The sequence below is a fragment of the Neomonachus schauinslandi genome, chromosome 13 (genome assembly GCF_002201575.2).
Source record: "Neomonachus schauinslandi chromosome 13, ASM220157v2, whole genome shotgun sequence".
NCBI lineage: Eukaryota > Metazoa > Chordata > Mammalia > Carnivora > Phocidae > Neomonachus > Neomonachus schauinslandi.
Window position 1 is genome coordinate 32,283,838 of NC_058415.1, and position 20,802 is coordinate 32,304,639.

The 20,802-nt window shown below is 36.6% G+C and overlaps 1 protein-coding gene across 1 annotated transcript in view; it reads left to right on the forward strand.

Annotated features, from left to right (window-relative positions):
- KDM4C (lysine demethylase 4C) overlaps positions 1-20,802 on the forward strand; it is a 437,653-nt gene that overhangs the window by 316,683 nt on the left and 100,168 nt on the right. The window contains exons 15-16 of the mRNA XM_044920760.1: positions 322-377; positions 2,605-2,713. Of these exons, the coding sequence (XP_044776695.1) occupies positions 322-377; positions 2,605-2,713 (165 nt within the window). The remainder of the gene's footprint in view (positions 1-321; positions 378-2,604; positions 2,714-20,802) is intronic.

The window sequence follows — 20,802 nt, forward strand, 5'->3', positions numbered from 1 at the left end:
TCTGTTCTAGAATTCTAGTAAATACTCTTCAGGCTACCAAGTGCTCTGTGTCACAACTTTCCCCTAGAGATGACAAGTGAACATGATACCAGGGTAATGATAATTCCCTCAATATCTCAGGAACATTTTTGTGTGTACTCTCACTTTCCCCCACTCTTTTTCCTTTCCTTTCTCGAACTGCTCAGAGATAGGCCTTCATGAAGTTCTTGATGGTTTTAGTTTTAAAATACAATATTAGAATTTATGGGAATATTTAGATAAATAGTAATGATGTCAGTTAAATGAGTCTGATAATTGTGTGGTATTTTTTTTTTCTCCTAGGAGTGCTGTCTCTGCAATTTGAGAGGGGGTGCTCTTAAGGAAACAAAGAACAATAAGTAAGTAATGTGTTAATTGTGTTCAATTTTATTGTTTCCTTCTGCTCTCTAGAGTGTTGAACCTCTGGGTGGATAGTTTGCTGTGTTACCTCTCATTATTGGACACATTGTTCCAAAGCTTTTGTTGTCCAGATCTGATGTTGGGATTCTGGGCATGTCTTCAGAGACTATTACTGATAGCACGTTCACCTCTCCTGGTTGAAGGTGGTCTAAGCCTTGCTTCTGTCCATGTCTTTGATGACACCCATGAAGAATAACCCCTCTTTTACTAATGGCAGTTTTAAAGTGAAGGCAACCCATATCATCTAGGTGCCATTGGAATCCTAGTGTTTAATGTGATGAATCCTGTTAGTCTAATAAAAACAGTGTGCCTGAAAACAGTGAAATCTGTTACCTTCAGATTAATAAAATCAATCATAGTCATAACATTAAAACAAAACAATTTACTTTTAAAACCAGCAAATTAACAAGAGAGTATATGTACTAAAATAGAAACATAGGGAGAAAAACATTGATTTTCAGATTTAAAGGGGACAGTTGGAGAATATGAAGAGAATCTTGAAAGAGAGAAGTGAACATAAAAGAAAGAACATAAAAAAAGAACATAATCTGGTTTTTAATACGTTGTTGAAATATATTTTTGCATGAATTTTATTTTCATGACCCAATTTTAGTATTTAAAATGAGGCCAAAGCATATTAAAGATCCCTTTGGAAATAGGAAAATGTAGAAATGATAGAAGCAGAGGTGGTAAGTTGGCATTTAAGGGCCAAATCCAGCCCCAAAATATGTTTTAGTTGACTGACATACCTTTTTATAAATTTGATGCAAATTTTAAAAGTTGAGAGATTTTATACAAAAATCCAGATTTTTATCTGTACTTGAAAAATAATTGTGCATCTCTGTATAGCAATAACATGTTGGGATGAGGACCTAGCCTAAATGGGACAGATGACCCCCAGGTTACCATGATTTACCAGTGTTTTTGCTTACCTCCTGCCTGGCCCTGTGGGCACTGGAGTTGGGACCCCTGGTATATAATGTAATGATTGAATTAACATAACTATGTGCATGTGCACATGTTTCAAATTGCTTACAAGGAAGAGCGAAGGCATTTATCATTCCTGTGTTGATAAAGCTTAGTCTAGTAGACTTATTTTTGCTTAACTTTGGGTCTTCCTCTTTCACAGTCTTAGTTAATGTGATTGGCACTTACACGAAAAAGTGTTGCTAGGTCTAGGATATCACATAGGTCATGCAGACTGTGAATTGCTTTAGGTGGTTCCTGAACAGACAGAAGTGGTAAGAACTTCTCTTCCTACCCTTGGGCTAGGACAGAAAGGAATAGTGTTTACTATAGGATTATAGTATTTATTAGATTTGAAAGAATGCTCTGATGGGGTTGACACTTGTCCTCTCTTCCTGTGGTCTTTAAAGGCAGGATGGAGTCTTATGCTGTTTGAGTGACGTACTCTTTGACTTAAAAATAGGTTGATGGATATGATAATTCCTTCAAGATGTCTTTAAGCCTTAAGAGTCTTAATATTTACTTGGGGCGTGACATTTATGAGAAACTAAATAGTGTTAACAGGGGATGTCATTTTTCTGGGGTAATTCAGAATTCGAAAGGAGATACTCAGCATTAAGTAGGAAATGAGAGAGCCAGCTAAATTTTATTCCTCCTTATCTCTGGGTTCTTTTGGTTATAGTAGGATTGCAATGAGAAACAATTTAATTAAAGACTGAATCAGTGTTAATTCTTTTAGAAGACTTTACCATTTGTTCTAGTTTTCATGACACTTGTATTATGTAAAAAGATTATATGCTATACCCAATTCATACCTTTTATTAATTGAACTAATCTTTTGCCACATGTTAATTAGCTTAAGTATATTAAACACCTGTTATATTTCAGTACCAAATGAAATGGCAAACCTACATTTCGGTATTTTGCAGAGCCAGTGTAGAAAAATACCATATATTGATAGGATCGAGTCTTTGGTCTTCACCCCATTCTTCAAGTTGCAGTGTGGGCAGGGGTAGTACTGAATCTCTCCAGGTATCACCCAAGAGATTTGAAATTCAGAGTCTGTGATGGATTTGGGCTTTTGGCTTGCTTTCTTGTCTGTGTATTCACTCTCTGTGAGAATTGCTCCCGCCTAACTGAAGTACACAGTGTTTAAGTTTAGGGAACTTTTTTTCATGTTTCGTGTCTCCTTTCCTGTAGGTGGGCCCATGTCATGTGTGCTGTTGCGGTCCCAGAAGTTCGATTCACTAATGTCCCAGAAAGGACACAGATAGATGTAGGCAGAATACCTTTACAGAGGTTAAAATTGGTGAGTGGCAAAGCTTCTTTTTTACCTCCTAAATCAGCATTAATTTCAAGTTCTGAGTATTTCTTTTAATGTCACATTCTCAAGATAATTTTTCTCTTAGCTTCATTTCATTATTCTACCCTTTTTTTCCTGTAGCCTAAATTTGCTTATTTGTACATATTCTCTTCCTATTTTATTGTAAGTATGATGTAACCTTCCTCAGTTCTGCTTGAAATTAGGCAAAGGGATACTACTTTTTCTGGGTTAGTGTGAATTTTCAAACCTTAGGCTGTCTGGTGAGGTTTGTTAGTAATATACCTGAACTATGTATCTCTATTTAGATTGTTTAGTTTTTCTCTCTGGCCTCTCTTTGGTTGGTCTTCACTTAATTAGCAAATTCACCTAACCTGATTTCATTATCTCTTCACTAAGAGATTTGTAGAGAAATAGAAAAATTTTTACTATTACCATGGGATTTTTTTCATTTATGAATAGATACAAGTCATTTAATTTGCCAAACTCTTTGGCTGATTATCTTCTGACTGGTTTAGAAACTTTCATAAAAATCTTCCTTCTCATCTGGTATATATATACAATGGAATATTATGCAGCCATCAAAAGGAACGAGATCTTGCCATTTGCAACGACGTGGATGGAACTGGAGGGTATTATGTTGAGTGAAATAAGTCAATCAGAGAAAGACAAGTATCATATGATCTCACTGATATGAGGAATTCTTAATCTCAGGAAACAAACTGAGGGTTGCTGGAGTGGGGGGTGGGGTGGGAAGGATGGGGTGACTGGGTGATAGACACTGGGGAGGGTATGTGCTCTGGTAAGCGCTGTGAATTTTGCAAGACTGTTGAATCTCAGATCTGTACCTCTGAAACAAATAACGCAATATATGTTAAGAAAAAAAAAAAAAAAAAGAAGAAGAAGAAGGTAGCGGGAGGGGAAGAATGAAGCGGGGGAAATCGGAGGGGTAGACGAACCATGAGAGACGATGGACTCTGAAAAACAAACAGGGTTCTAGAGGGGAGGGGGGTGGGAGGATGGGTTAGCCTGGTGGTGGGTACTGAGGAGGGCACGTTCTGCATGGAGCACTGGGTGTTATGCACAAACAATGAATCATGGAACACTTCATCTAAAACTAATGATGTAATGTATGGGGATTAACATAAGAATAAAAAAAAATTAAAAAAAAAAAAAAAAGAAAATCTATTGCACAAAAACAAATGTATGAGTAAATAAAAATGTGTATATGGAGATGCTGTTGAAGCATGTTTAAAATGACAAAAACAAAAGCCAGAAATGTCCTGGATGTTGACCAATAAAGGAAGAGTTGAACAAAAAAAAAAAAAAAAAAAAAAAAATCTTCCTTCTCGTTCTCCTTGTTAACAATATTTTTCATTCCAAGGATAGCCTTTCATTCCTCAACACTGAGTTCTTTTTTTTTAAAGATTTTATTTATTTATTTGACAGAGAGAATGAGAGATAGAGAGCATGAGAGGGAGGAAGGTCAGAGGGAGAAGCAGACTCCCTGCCGAGCAGGGAGCCCGATGCGGGACTCGATCCCGGGACTCCAGGATCGTGACCTGAGCCGAAGGCAGTCGCTTAACCAACTGAGCCACCCAGGCGCCCAACACTGAGTTCTTTAAAGTGTGAGCCAAGAAAGCATTACTTTAGGCTCTTAAATTTCATATTTAATGATAATTTTCTCTAACATTACATTGCATGATTTTAAAATACTGTAGTATGTCTTACATGTGGACTTAATTCCCAAGAATTTCTTCAGTACTTCTTATTTTTAACTTGAGGTCTTTCCACTATAGAATATTTTGAGCACTATAGCTATAACTTTCTACCCAACTATTAACTTGTTACCAGTCTCTTCCCCATCGGGGAGCTGGGCATATTGTTTCTAGACCTCTGTCACAGGCACTTAGAATCTAGTCTTTCATTCTCAGAGAAGGGAAAGTATACACTGTTTTTCTCCATTATAGCTGCATCAAGAATTTCATATTGCTAAAAAATATGCGGTCCTTTATGGACCTGATGATTGTCATTGGCAGGTGTGGGTGGTAGCACCAGGATGCTCAGGATGCGAAGTTTTGTGAATGAAATGGGTCATTTAAATGGCCCTTCAAAGCTCACAGTGATTCAGAAGAGTGTAAAAAGTTCTTCAGCTCCAGGACTTCCATAGGAAAGTTTGAAATCTTGTATCTTGGTCACCAGTTAAAAAAAAACTACACACATTCCCATGAGAAACAAAAAACATTTGCCAGAATTCGGATTATGAGGTAGGGTATTTTAAAAATGTTGAGTTCATCACATGTTGAAGAATTTAATGGTTAGCATGACAAATATTAACAAATGTCTTACATTTTAATTTTTCTCCAATTTACAAGTAGTATGTATTTGCAAAGATTCCAACACTGCATTTAACAATCATCTTTGGTTCTCTATCCTGAAAGATGACTTCTGTTAACCAGTTTAATGCTCTTGACACTTTCCTTTAAGGAACTATATCCTGGCTAATCTAGTACATGAATGCTGATTTATTGTTACTCACACCAGTCCCAAAGGGGTTTTAAGGGAACAGCAGGGAAGGACAACATGGGATCATTTCCATGCCATCCAGAAAGTTATATTTAGAAATTTGACGTCTAAAGTGGCCAAGCTTACTGTTTTCTTCTCATTGCTATGCCTCACCTTGATTGTGTATATCACATACTCTTTACAGAATGTTTTACATCCTGAAATAATTGATACCTTGAAAAGCATATGTTTTGACTGAATTTAAGATCATCTAAAGTCTACTTCTAATGGCAGTGTAGAGCTGTTTATTGACTTATTTGGGTGAAATTAGTAGGCTGTAGATCAGATTTTTTTGTTTTTAATAGTTTTATATGCATAGAGAGTTTCTTGGTATTTATCAAATGGTACTTATCAAAATGCTCACAGTGGTTAAGTGGGGAAATAGAAGGAGAAACTACATTTTGGGGAAAAAAATCACTCAAAAATTCTGTTACAGTTTGAAAGTGGGCAACAACCAAAAGTCTAGATGACTTTTTTATCAAGAATTGTCAAGAAAGCACCATCACTGTGGTGAGTCTCCCATTGCATAGCATCTGTGCACCAGTCTTTCTCACTTAGTGATTGGACTCAGATCGGCTGGCTTTGAATAACAAAATTTACACATGATCACTTGTGTGTGGCATGGGATACACCCTTCCAGGGAACGGGATGCCTTGCCCTATATGTGCAGAGGGTATGCTTTCCTGACATTAGCATTCTTTTAAAGTTTAAGTAATCTGTTGGTACATGGCCATTAGAAGTTAGTATCAGTTTATTTCACCAAACCATTATTAACCTTACCTTGCCAGGTACTTGGTGTACATTTTCAAATAAGACATTTGTTCCTGTCTTTTAGCATCTTACTGTCTAGATGGGCTTTCTCAGCTTTGGCTCTATTGACCTTTTAGACAATTTTTTGTTTGGGTGACTGTCCTGTGTATTGTAGATTGGAGCACCCCAGACCAAACATACAATGCTAGATACCTTTTGGGAGGCAATATGATTCCCATTTGAGAACCTACCCACTGGTCTATAGGGAAGACATACACATAAAGAGGAAATTTTAACTTCTGTCATTTTCAGACAGAATATCTTGGTTGAAAGAAGTAAGTTGGAGACTGAGAGAATAGAAATTCTTAATTGTTTTTAAAAACAATCCTAGAGAATTTTTTTTGGCAAATTTAATTTGTCAACCAAGTAATGAAATTTGGCAACATATATGTGTATTTACTACTGTAAATTATTATATAATCTGATTATTTTAACACTACTTATTCTTACAAAAATTGAACAACTTTGAATAGTAATCAAGTGATGTGTATGTGTGTGTGCACACGTGGTAATTTTGAGTAAATATTTATGGAATAAAAGGCAGCAAATTGCTATTTATTATTTCTGCTTCTGACTTAAAATTATTGTGGCTGGAGGGTTGGATCACACAATACCAGTGGCTTCTGCCTTTATATGGTTTCCTCTTTAAAAGTTGTGGTGGTAAGCTTATGCACAAGTCTCTGTAAGCTGCTCCAAAGCAAGCACTGACCCTGGAACAGCAGCAAGGGGGACTCTGAGCCTCTCCCCAGTGCCCACTAGGTGGTGCTGCTGTACCACCTCCCTAACAAGTGCCCAATCAGAGTCCTGCCCACATTTGTAGAGGTGTGTGTGTGTGTGTGTGTGTGTGAGAGAGAGAGAGAGAGAGAGAGAGAGAAAGAGAGAGAGACGGAGAGATGGAGAGATGGCATCAGGAAAGGGAAAATGCTACTGGCTGTGCATTCAAAGTGCTGAATTCCAGAGGGCAGTTTTTTAGTTTAGTTTTCATTTAGCCATATGAAAAGAACAGCTTTCCCTTGGGGCAAGTTAGTGTTTTTCTGTATAAGTAAGAAGCAACACTAGTTAACACCCAGTAACTGCAAGAGGCTTAAAGAACAGCTGATGGCAAACATAAGTTTAAAATGTCTTCTGAAGTATGAAAGCTGTATATTTAAAAAAAATTATCATTATTATTAGTCTTTCTAGAACACGGAATACTGGAATTTATGCGTAAGTATTTGAATGTTTTGGTAATACTATTGTTAGTCTTTTATTTATTCATTGGTTCAACTTGCAGCTTTTGAAATACCTCTCTGTACAATTATTTGTGTAGGAAGATTTTTTTTTTTTTGCAGAGGATATAAGAAGATTTGTTTACTTTAGTAGATTTTCCCTCTTATTTATAATGACCATTTTTTAAAAAAGAGGCAGCAAATGGAAAACAACTTTTTCAATGCTCATCAGTGGATTATGTTGATACTAAAATGGTGTGTGTTTTTATGAAGAACCTTTATCTCATCCAGCTACTTTGTTTGGTAATATCACAGGTGTGGTCTCTGCTCATTAGATAATTAAATGGACAGCAATGATGACACTAGACTTCTTTTCAAGACAATGTATTTCCTTTTATGTGGTTGATAATTTTAAATACCTTCTCCACTCTCCAGTGAACATCAGAGCATTGTTGCCTGGTAGGACAAAGGATGAGGAGGATGCTGAAGACATTCCTACCCCTACTTGATCGGTGTGCTCAGGGATAGCCAGGCTAGGGGTTTGTTTGAAGTCACAGGCCATCGATGGGTATGCCTGAATTTTTTTTTTTTTAAGATTTTATTTATTTATTCATGAGAGACAGAGAGAGAGACAGAGGCAGAGGGAGAAGCAGGCTCCCCACGGAGCGGGGAGCCCGATGCGGGACTTGATCCCAGAACCCTGGGATCATGACCTGAGCGGAAGGCAGACGCTTAACCGACTGAGCCACCCAGGCGTCCCAATGGGTATGCCTGAAGACAAAAAAGAAAACAACTGACTCCACGTCATACAGATGTTAGAATTTACTCAGTCATTTCCTTATCTCAATTCCTTCCATTTGTTCCAATTGTTTTCTCTACTAATATAATTGGTTAGCCATGGTCATAATTAAATCTTTGGAAGAGGAGCAAAATTGGGCAAAGATGAGAATACAAAAAAAGGAAATAGAGATAAAACACATATGAAGTTAGAATGTCTTTTTTTTTTAACTTTTCATGATGGAAAAAATATAGGTAAAAATTAGCGGGAAGAAGAGTTAAGGACAGAAATTTAGAGAGGACAAACAATATATTCTTTTTATAGTAGAATCACACAGAAGACAGCAGTATTATCTGCTGAAATAATCTTCAGTATCAGTGTTATCTTTTGGAAGCAGATCACCAAAAAATCTTCAAATTCGATTATAAAATTTAAGGGAAGAACATTTTAAGAACCTAACAAAAGGAGTAAAACAGCATGAAGTTCTGGTATTTGTTACATACTTACCATGAATGTCTATTACATATATCGATCACTTCTTGAAGGTTAAATTAATTAAATATCTGTGGAATTGATATAAATAAAACAGCAAGGCACGTTTGTGGATTCTAAGAAATCTTGGGAAATCGTAGCAGACCTTTGATGCAGCCATTAGTTTAAAATTTTCTTCCTATTTGGAGAGAAAGTTCTCAAATAGAAATGTTCTAAGAATATTTAAATATTAATTTGCATGTATCAAAGCAAATGATGTTTATCTTGATTGCTGTCATTGCATAAAAACCTTGGTTGTTTGTTGACCACACATCCATCCTTACAGTAGCATAGCACCGTGCCTTTGGTTTCTATGTGTGTGGACATTCCTAAGATTTTTTACATTTGAAATCCTATTTTTGCAACCAAATAGAGGGAGAAATGAATTTTAGAATAGCTGAAGTTGCCCCCAGGCCTTTAGTGACCTCTGATGTGTATTTGATGAGTGAACCAAGAAGTGTTCTCTGAGTGAAGAACATTATTTTGAAAAAGAATTTACACTGCAATGATGACTGAGCTACAAGCCTTTCTGGCTGAGACCCAACTATTCTGCTTAGAAGCCTCTATACACTTTAAAATTTGTACCTGAAGGCAAATAATAGTGAACTTGAAAGCCAGAGATTATAGTTTTGAAAGGTACATCAATTCTGAAAATAGAGTGGTTTCACTGTGGTATTCCAGCTGAAAAGTTGAATCAAGGGGAAAAAATACATCCAGGCTTCCTACTTCTTAGAATAAGGCCCTTATTCTCTTGCTAACTGGCTTATGTTATCAGATGTATTGAATACTAAAAATAGAATTACTGAGAGATAGAGATGGGGTCTTCCTCACATGCTGTAAGATCACCCTCAGCCCTGTTTAGTTAATGTTATAGCAATGTTAGAGATCAGCTTCGCTTTCTTTCTAGAGGAGTCACGGGTATATTTGACAGAGCCTCTGTTAATGCATTTTGGGAAATACAAAGACATAATTGATTATATTATATCACTTTAAAAGAAAAAAAGTAGCGTTGTAAAGGCAATCAAAAAACATCATTATATTCCACATTAACACATGTACTGTTTTATTCACATGTTCAGTTATTTTTAAAGACAAAGAGGAATTATAAGAAAATACTAAACATTGACCATGATGAGTGACTTTATTATTTAAATGCTGTTGAGGAAAAATTTGCTCTTAATAAAGTGAACTACCGAAGGAGGAATAAGTTATACTACAAATGAAATAATTGTGTAGTGTGTAGGGTCCAATTATTTATAAAATTCAGTATGAAATTTATATCATTAAGACCGTTCTTCAGAATTTCAACATACATTGTGTCATCAACTTTGTAAGATTTTTAAATAAGTTTAGGGTAAAAAAAAATGTATATTAGTAGCTGTATAGTACTTAACTGTCAGAATGATTTGCTACAGGGACTAGATCCTATTGCAAGCTGTCAAATTTGTATATTGCTGTAATACCAAACCATAAAATCTTTTGAGTAAAATGGAAAATGTCAGATAGGCATGACTACAAATAATATCCTTTCTGAAGGCTGTAGACATCTATAGGAGAATATGTGTAAATGCATGAAATGTTATCTTGTTACTATGGATTTTCTTTATCTGCTAAAAGAAAACTCTGAGGCAAAAGAAAATTGATTGGAATCTTTAAATTTTTAGTTTTGAACTCATTTTTCTTGGGGACTAATTTTTAAAACATTATTAGATAAGTAGAACTTCATATAATTCATGATTCAAGAATATTGTAAGAGAGTAATCTTATTTTTTAGCTTGCGTTGCTGAATGGTTCATTTTTTTCTGATCTTGTCTGTGTGAGTAGTGATTACTGACAGATCTTTTAATTGAATTAGTGAGCTGGGGTTGGGGTTCCAGAGATGGGATCACCCCCTTCACTCCAACATTGATGGGGCCAATTCCGACAAACACATGCCAAACTGAGGCAGCTGCTAGATGGCTCTAAACAATCTATAGGGTTTTGCTTGGTTAGCAGTGAATGACAGAAGAGAGGTTATAGTTTTTGAAAGGTATAGTCATTATTGTAAAATAGTGGATTCATTATTATTTGTTGTTCTAATATTTTAGTATTAATTAGGTTGTTTTTTCCCTCAAAAGGGCATTCTTAAAAAATCCACAAAAATAAGTTATTTAATTTATGACTGTGGTATATTTTAGGCATGTTTTCTCAATTTGGTGATGCCCTTTTCTAACATGAGCTCATACTTACAGGTATCAGCACAGTTTTAGCCAGCCACAGTTTGGACTTATTGATTTAAATATGAAAGGGTCTTAGCATTCATCTGCATTAGTGTTTGGATCATGCAATTCTAAGTCTCTGTTACATTGAGATTAAGACTGTTTGAGTCCAGTGTCCTCCACTTAGGCAAGCTTGCCATGCAGATTAATCTCTCTTCACCTCATCTATAAACTGGGGTGGTTGTGAGGATGAAGTAAGAAAGTGAAGGGCCTGGAATACAGTTGCCTTCAAAGTAGGTCATTGCTTATGGCTAATGATTCATAAATCTCCATGAGCTGCCTTTTGACCAATCAGGAACAGAGCAGATAAATATTTCTACTCCAGAGGGAGTAGGTTCCTAGTGCTCTCTCATATGTTTATTCGTTCATTTGTTCAATAAATATTTATTTAGGATTTGCTATGTGGTTAGGTGATAGATTTTATTTCATTTCTATTTTTATAGATATTACAGAGTAATGGAAGTTACTGAACATCAGGCAAGCAATTGCAAAGTAGTATGTAAGGATCTATTGTAGTAAAAATTTGGAATGCAGTGAAGGACCTTACTACATTTGAGGTATTAAGGTTGGTAATATAGAGGTGGAGAAAAGCTTCCTAGAAGAAGCAATGCGTAATGATGCTTAATCTGAGACCTGAAAGATGAGAAGAGCTAGCTGGAGGAGGGGTCAGTATGCTTAGTAACCTGGAAGTGGCAGGAAATTGTGAAGTCTAGGAAAGGAAATTTGGTAGGGCTGGAGCATGAAGTATGAAAAGGGAAGGATGAGTCTTGAGGAGAAGAAGCCTCAGATGAGCTAGAACTGTGCGGTCCAGCGTGTAGCCACTGGCCACTTATGGCTGTTGAGTGCGTGGAATGTGGTTAGTGTTACTGAAGAACTGAATTTAAACAATTTTGGAGCTTTTCTTGTTCTCATTCACATCCATACACCTGCCAGTCCAGCTGATCCTCCAGAATTTTAGGCCCAACCACAGATATTGAGCAACAGCATGCAAGGGCTGTGTATCTAGCCCCGAAATATGCCTCTGTTGCACAGCGCTCACAGCGGTTCTGCTTCTCTAAGTGAACCCTGACTTAGACACCTCCCAATTAATTTCCACTCCTCTTATGTAGCTTGAAGCAGGTGGGCTAAGGGCTAATGTTGGCAGGAACTATATTTTCGCTCTCCCCTTTTATTTTAAATTTTATTTAATTTTAAATAAGCTGAATTTAAAAACTGGAGGCAGCATAAACACATGAAACACAACTATAGTTTTGGTAGGTGCACATTTCAAACACCCTTGAAAATTTAGTATCATAATTGAGATGTGCTATAAGTGCAAATACACAGCAGATTTCAAAGACTTAGTATGAAAAAAAGAATGTGAAATATCTCATTAATTTTTATATTGGTTACATGTCAAAATGATAATATTTTGGATTTCTTGAGTTAAATAAGATATATTCTTAAAATTAATTTCACCTGATTCTTCCTTCCTCCCTTCCTTCCTTCCTTCCTTCCTTCTTTCTCTCCTTCCTTCCTTCCTCCTTTTCCTTCATTCTCTCCTTCCTTCCTTCCTCCCTTTCCTTCCTTCCTTCCTTCCTTCTTCCCTCCAGATTTTATTTATTCACTTGAGAGAGAGAGAGAGAGTTAGCAAGCAAGCACGAGTAAGGAGGGAGAGGTAGAGGCAGAGAGAGAAGCAGACTCTCCACTTAGCAGGGAGCCTGATGTGGGCTCGATCCCAGGACCTGGAGATCATGATCTGAGCTGAAGGCAGATGCTTAACCATCTGAGCCACCCAGGCACCCCGATTCTTTTTTTATTATAAAATATATGTAACATAAACTTTTCATTTAAATCATTTTTAGGTGTATAATTCTGTGGCATTAAATATATTTACATCTCACACCCCTGTATCTTTAGAACTTTTTCATCTTTCTAAACTAAGCTTACTCATTGAACAATAATTTCCCATTCTTTCCTCTCTCATCTATTTTTTAATGTTGCTCCTAAAATATTAAAAATTGCATATGTGGCTTATATTATATTTCTAGTGGACAGTGCTATTCTAGAGGATTTTGTACTTTATTCTGAACACACCAGAGAGCCTTTAATGTGTGTTATGAAGTGAAATAGTATGATCATAGTCATATTTCAGAAGGGTGTTTTGCTTCTGGTGTGGAGAATGTATTCAAGAGAGCAGGCCTGGAGTTTCAGTAATCATGTGAAAGATGATTTTGGCATGACTGGGGATGGAGAGAAGTAAACTGATCAGAGGTAGGGTAAGCTAGGTGTGGAGGAAGCTGGGGTTCTGGCTAAGTAGCTTGGGTAGTGGTCATGCTATGCATAGGGCTTATCATCACTGGAAGGAGCACAGAGTTTAGGGGAAAGTACATATTGCACATACTTAATCTGAGGTCCTTGTGGTTCATCTGGTGTGGCTCAGGAGAGAGATGTGCCAGAATCCTACTTCTTATGGGTATATAGCTATTTAACAGCTTGCTCCTAGATTGCTAGGGCTAGAGACATGTGACAGTAACTATTACTGGTCAGTAATTCAGGGGTAGTGAACAACTGTGCTTTGTCTGGATGCGCATTTGGTTCATAATAATATGTATCTGGCACTCCAAACTCTTGTTTGAAGTGTAATAGTCAAGCAAGATGGTGTCAGCCCCAGAAGTTTCATTTATGGTCTGTCTTAGAGCAAAGAGAAGAAACACATTGAAAATGAAAACAAAACCTATAGAAATGAAATAGTCTGATTTGCAAAAAGATGAACAAGAAAGAGTGTAGTGTTCTCATGAAAGATAAATGTGTCCTGCAACCAGGAGAAACAGTCTGCTCGGGGATGTTGTTGCCAAGACGTGTGGCCACAATATGAAAAAGGATTTGCCGTAAAAATCATATGGGGTTGCTCAAACACATGAAAAGGTATTCATTTCAGGTTTGCTTTTTGTTATAATTTCAGTTTAATTTTAGTTTAAAATAATCTTTTCACTAATATTTTTGAGATAAAACTGCCTTTAGAATAAAATTTTAAATCGTGAATTTTTTCATTCAGAATATAAAATACATTCCATCTTTATTTTTATTTTTTTTTTTAAGATTTTATTTATTTGACAGAGAGAGACACAGTGAGAGAAGGAACACAAGCAGGGGGAGTGGGAGAGGGAGAAGCAGGCTTTCCACTGAGCAGGGAGCCCGATGTGGGGCTCGATCCCAGGACCCTGGGACCATGACCTGAGCCGAAGGCAGACGCTTAACAACTGAGCCACCCAGGCGCCCTTCCATCTTTCTTTAAGAACAAAATATTTTACTTTAGATAAATGAAAAAAGTAGTCAAATAAATTGATCACTTTTCCTTATAGGAATAGTGCTTAAGGTTAATTAACACTTAAACATTATTTTCCTAGAGCCATCTGTTGCTCCTAATTGATTTAAAAATTCATCGGTTTTAAAACACATTTTCTCTATAGACAAAGCAAAAAAATATTGTGAAATCTTTTCACTAAATAGCAGATATTTTTCGGTAAGAAGAATCGTGACACTCTGGCAAATGTATAATTTTAATAGACTAATGAGCTTTCTGACCAGAGCCAAGTGAGCCTCGTCTGATTTTTACAGTGATAAATTGACTATGTCAAAATTTGCAATCTAGTCTGCTGAAATATTTTACTATGAAAGTTTAATTCTCATTTTTTATTTATGAAAGCAGGGGTAGTGTCACACTAGCTTATAATATGCTGGCCATTTGGTATGATTTATTTCAATGAGTGTCACTTGTTGATGTGTTTAGTGATTGTTGACCTGTATTTAATTCTAAAACTCTAAATGGCGTGAAATGTAATGTCAGTTGCTATAGTTAAAAAAAAAAACAAAAAAACAAATGACCCACAGATCTATTCAGTTATCTTTTCTTAGTTTTAATGATGTCACAGCTTTATATTTGACAGCTCTTGATTTGGGGGCAATGGAAGAATAACAGATTTCTTTACTGTTATGAGAATCTACTTGGAATAATTTCTACTACAAAGCATATCTTGAAATATAATAAAATTGTCTTTTATTAATAATTTGGAAATTCCAGCCTGTCATTTTCAAGGTTTTGAGGAAAATTGTGGAATAAAGAGTTTTTTTTCATTCATTTATCAATCTTTTAGTCAATAAATATGTATGGAACTGATCATACATAGCATTTGGTGCTCGATGACAGGGTGCATAAGATGGATAGAGTCATTACTCTTTTGGGGTTTACATTCTGGAAGGATTTAGATGTAGAACTTTCAAGGATGTGGTTTGTTCTTTGGGTCATTTTGAAAGGCAGAAGGGAAGGGCTAGAGTAGAGCGTTCATCTAAGGCATTTCTTTCAAGAGATTGAAATAGGCTCTTCTGTTTTCTAATGTCAGGGTGTTTATGTCGTGTAGATAATTTCTAACAAATAGATAAAAATATTAAAAATGTACATCTTTCAGATATAAAATTAGTTTGAGATCACTTTAGAAATAATAAACATCTTTAAAAACATAATTTTAAAATAGTGGTTTATTAACAAAATTTGAAATTAGTCGTAGCTTACAAAATGCAATATGAATAATAAAACATTCATAATAATGAAAAAGTATTTATAATATGTACTGTTTCAAATACCACCATGTCTTGGAGTTGTTGTTTTTTAAAGAATTGAGGGATTTTGTTGTTCTTTTATATTGCACAGTAAAAGGCATGAACTCAGTACTGCTGTAGAAATTTGCTTTAAAATTTCTCTAGGAAGAGGCCGTTCAGAGAGAACTATCCTTTGGTATTACCCCTTTCTTATGTTTCTCAAAGCAATTCATAAATATTTTTCAAATAATAATTTTAGTTGGCAGGTCAGCTTAGAACTAAGAGGGAGATTAATGACCCAAATATTTTTAGACACACACAAAATTTTTTTTAATATTTCTAACTCGTAAGTACTGTTTCTCTAAGAATCCTTTTTTATAAGGTGAAAACGAAGAAGCCAACAACATGAAAATCACTCCTTTACCTGGCAGGCCCAGCAGTTAATATATGTGCATTTTCAGGCTTCTCAATTTGACGGGGGCAATCACCATTTAATTTCAAAATTCCATTTATCTTAGTGATAGCTTTAGAACTATTGAGTCTTCTTTTCCTGTCTGTGACAGCATTGCTGCATCTCTGCTCTTTGCCACACGCTGATTTGGGGGTCCCTGCCCCATAGCTACAGCACACGACACCACGGCAGGGTACATTCTGCATAGATAAGGCATGACAGCCTTTTAACCTCAGCTTGCTGTGCATGCAGAGGGCGATGGCCCACCTGCACTGGGGAAAGCAAACAAGCAAGCATGATGTGTTCATCCTTAATCACATTCTGTTTCTCTCAGAGATGTTTCAAGAAAATGACAGCTCAGAGTTCAGGTTATCAGCCTGAGACACACAAGGTGCAGGGCATCTCCATAGCCGTTAAGGCTAAACTGTACCATTTAACTTTGATTTTTTTATTTAATGTTAGAATTTTAATATATAGATCATATATGGCTCTTGGTCCTTACTTTAAGGACTTCTTGTTTTAGTTATAAAAGTAATGTATGTTCCTCATCGAAGATTAAAAAAAAAAAAAACCGGGCGCCTGGGTGGCTCAGTTGGTTAGGCGACTGCCTTCGGCTCAGGTCATGATCCTGGAGTGCCTGGATCGAGTCCCGCATCGGGCTCCCTGCTCGGCAGGGAGTCTGCTTCTCCCTCCGACCCTCCCCCCTTTCATGCTCTCTCTCTCTCAGTCTCTCTCTCTCAAATAAATAAATAAAATCTTTAAAAAAAAAAAAACCTAAGTGTATAAAATACACAAATGAAAGTCATCTTCAGCTCCGTGGCACTCCACAGAACTGATCCTGTTTCCGATATTGAAGTAATGATTCTTGGCTTTTTTCTATGGAGAAAACAGCCTGGAAGGATGCAGCATTTTACCATCCTGTGTTATAATTAAGAGTGTATTTCAATAGCATACTATATATATGATAGTCATATATAGAGAGAGTCCCAAGGAGACTCCACATTGAGTGCAGAGCCCCATGCAGGGCTTGATCCCATGACCCTGAGATCATGACCTGAGCTGAAACCTAGAGTCGGCTGCCCAACTGACCGCGTCACCCAAGTGCCCCGAAATTTCATTTCTTTTAGGTAAATTCCTAGGAATAGAATTGCTGGGCAGGATGGTGAATTGCATGTTTAACTTAATTTGCCAGACTGTTCTCCAGCATATATATGATAGTCAAACACATGCATGTAAACCTGTTTTATAAAAATGTAGTTGTTTTGGGGCACCTGGGTGGCTCAGTCATTAAGTGTCTGCCTTCGGCTCAGGTCATGATCCCATGATCCTGGGATCGAGCCCCGCATCCGGCTCCCTGCTCAGCGGGAAGCCTGCTTCTCCCTCTCCCACTCCCCCTGCTTGTGTTCCCTCTCTCGCTGTCTCTCTCTGTCAAATAAATAAATAAAATCTTTAAAAAAAATGTAGTTGTTTTATAAAAATGCCAATCTTAAAGGTAGTTGTGTTTTTCCTTTCCTGTGGTCTTTGAACCTACCAGTATTCCTAACATTTCACATGCCTTTGCTTATCTCACCCATTTTGAAATTTTTCAGACTGCATTTTTGAAGGTTTTTTTTTTTTTTTTAAATAGAATTCAATTACCTGAATTGCTCTAAACGTAGTGCTGACTGGTCCTCGTGAGAATTGGAACACATTTTCTCATACATAAAACATTAAAAATGACTAAGTACCAGTAAAATTTGCACATGTTTAACTTTTTAAAAGAAACTTTTGATTTTTAAATAATTACAGATTCACAGGAAGTTGTAAAGATAGTATATTCTTCTGTGCCCTTCTTGCACTGTCCTTCTTTGGTTACATCTTACGTAATTATAGTACAGTATCAAAACCAGGAAATTGATATGTGTATATAGTCCTGTTTAGGTTTATCATGTTTATAGCTATAACTTTATTACAAGGAAATGTAGTTCTCTGGAAATGGTTAAAAGGAAGATCAAACAAAAATATTAGCAGTGTATTGTGGCTTATAGCATATGTGAAAGTAAAAATAACTCTTGACACTTGACATAAAACCCTATAAAAATTGTGCAAAAATTTGATCTTATACTTCACCAGAGGACAAATAATGGATAGCACCTAAGAACATGACAAGATGCTTAATGTCCTTATCCATTAGGTAAAGCAAGTAAAACCACAATGCGATGTCACTACCTCTCTGTGAAATAGTTAAAATCAATATAACTCACAATACCAAGTGGTGATGGCAATGTGTAGCGACTAGCACAGTTTTACATTGCTGGTGGGAATGCAAAATGGTACAGCGATGCTGGAAAAAAGTCTAGCAAATTCAGCTAAACATGCAATTTACCATGCTGCCCAGCAATCCCACTTTTAGGAATTTACCTAAAAGAAATGAAATTTTTGGGCACATGGGTGGCTGACTCCAGGTTTTGGCTCAGGTCATGATCTCAGGATTGTGGGATCAAGCCCTGCATTGGGATCTGCGCTCAGCACAGTCTGCTTGGGACTCTCTCTCCCTCTCCCTCTGCCCCTCCCCCCTTCCTGTGCTCACTCACTTGCTCTCTCAAAAATAAATAAATCTAAAAAAAAAAGGAAGTGAAATTTTATATTCACACATTTATAGTGGCTTTATTCATAATCATCAAAATCTGGAAACAGCCCAAAGGTTTTCAACTGGTGAATGAATTAACAAACCATGATATATCCATACAATGTAATACCACTCAGCACTAAAAAGAAACAAACTACTGATACTATCAATGTGGATGAATCTTAAATGCAGCATGCTACGTGAAAGAAACCTGACTCAAAGGCTCTATACTGTATAATTCCATTTATATTACATTCTGGCAAAAAAAAAAAAATCCAAAGCAAAACAAAACAACCCCCCACCACCCACACAACTATAAGGACAAAAAAAACAGATTAGTGCAAAGACTGTACAGAGGTAGAGTGATTGACTACGGAAGGACCCAAGGGAATTTTTTATACTGGTAGAACTGTTGTATACCTTAATTGTGGTGGGTGTTGCATGACTGAATTGTTGCCTAGAAATTTATAGAAGTGTACACATGAAGGGTAAATTTTACTACAGTTTATTACATTGTAATTTAAAAATTGTGTGTAAAACTTTGCAAGGCCCATGGTGGGTGTTGACACCATTGTGATTTCTGTCCAGCATTCTGAATGTCAAAATGAAGAAATTCAATGAGCATGAGTAAATGGCGGGAGTAACTATGACTTTTTTAAGGTAGCCAAATGCCTTGTCATCTAATTAATGATGTGCACGAATGGATAAATTAGATTCCCACTGTCCCTACCTACTGTCCAGTAAAGCCACAGCCAAGAATAAAAATTATGTGTAAAACTTTATTTTTAATATTACTAGATTGAAGATACTGAAGATAGAGCCTGGCTGGCTCAGTTGGAAGAGCATGCAACTCTTGATCTTGGGGTTGTAAGTTGTAAGTTCAAACCATAAGGCATTAACCATGTAGGGTGTAGACATTACTTAAAAAAATAAAATCTTTGGGCGCCTGGGTGGCTCAGATGGTTAAGCGTCTGCCTTCGGCTCAGGTCATGATCCCAGGGTCCTGGGATCGAGTCCTGCATCGGGCTCCCTGCTCCTTGGGAGCTTGCTTCTCCCTCTGCCTCTCTCTCTCTCTCTCTCTCTGTCTCTCATGAATAAATAAATAAAATCTTAAAAAAAAAATAAAATCTTTAAAAATATATATTACTAGATTGACTACAGAAATGACTAACAAAACTAATGACAACTCAGTGGCATAAGGAGAAGGAAAATGTGGCAAAGAAAAATAGGAGAGGAAATGAAAGAATGGAGAGGACAGTAGAAAGGGAAAGGTTTTGGGAAGTAAGAGGTAAAGTCCATGACTGCTCACCTCCCGCCCCCCAACTCAGTGTTTACTCTCCTTGACAACATTGGACTTTGTGGCTGGAAACTTCTGCTCAAAAGGCTTTTCACATTGATCTCCCTCCATTCAGAAAGTTCTCATCTCAGATAGTTATTTCCATAGCTAAAATCCTACTGCCAAAATCATTCGTAAGAAAGGTATTAATCTTAGTTTCCACTGCTTCTTCAACATAATCATTATCTCATTGAGGAGTAAATGAAATATTTGTTATGTTGGCACATTGGCTGGCAGTGAATAAGTTTCAGTAACTAGGCCATTATGAATTTGATGGTGTCGACTCTTATTTAATAGATGAGAAATCAGAGGTTTAAAGTGGTTATGTTATATAGGTAGAAATCGAAGAGCTGTGCTTAACCTGACCTCCTGACCCAAATCCCATCCTTCGTGCTACTAGGCTATATTTACCACTGAGATAGGTACCTCCTTGATCTTTTCAAAGGCTTAAAACAAGCACTGATGTGCTGAAGTTAATTGTTTCCAGTATTTTTCATGAAAATGATCATCTCAGTTCAGGTATATGACCTGGTTTTTGTTTTATTTTGTTTTGTTTTCCATTTCAGAGGACATTAAATGTGCAGTACTATAAAATGATGTCTATGTTATTTAAGTCCTTGGGAGAAATAGGTTGCAAGAGAATTGGGAAAGTATTCTTAAATTAAGTTTAAAAATATTCTTACACAGTGCCATTAGCCTTGCAGGGCCCGTCAAACTCCAGTTCACTCTTGCCTGGTGTCAGATCTGTTGGAAAGCTTTGACAAACAGTTGGTATGTCAGAGACAGCTAAAAGCCTCAGAGAGGTGCATAGCACACGTAAATCTATCATCTAAATAAACTCCACCAGTGGCAGGTGTCTCAGAACTCTAACTCACAGTGATGTGGGCACATGGGTTTTGTTAACCAGAAACAGCATTTTAACATTGACAGCTTTTAAAAAGACAGTTCTACAAA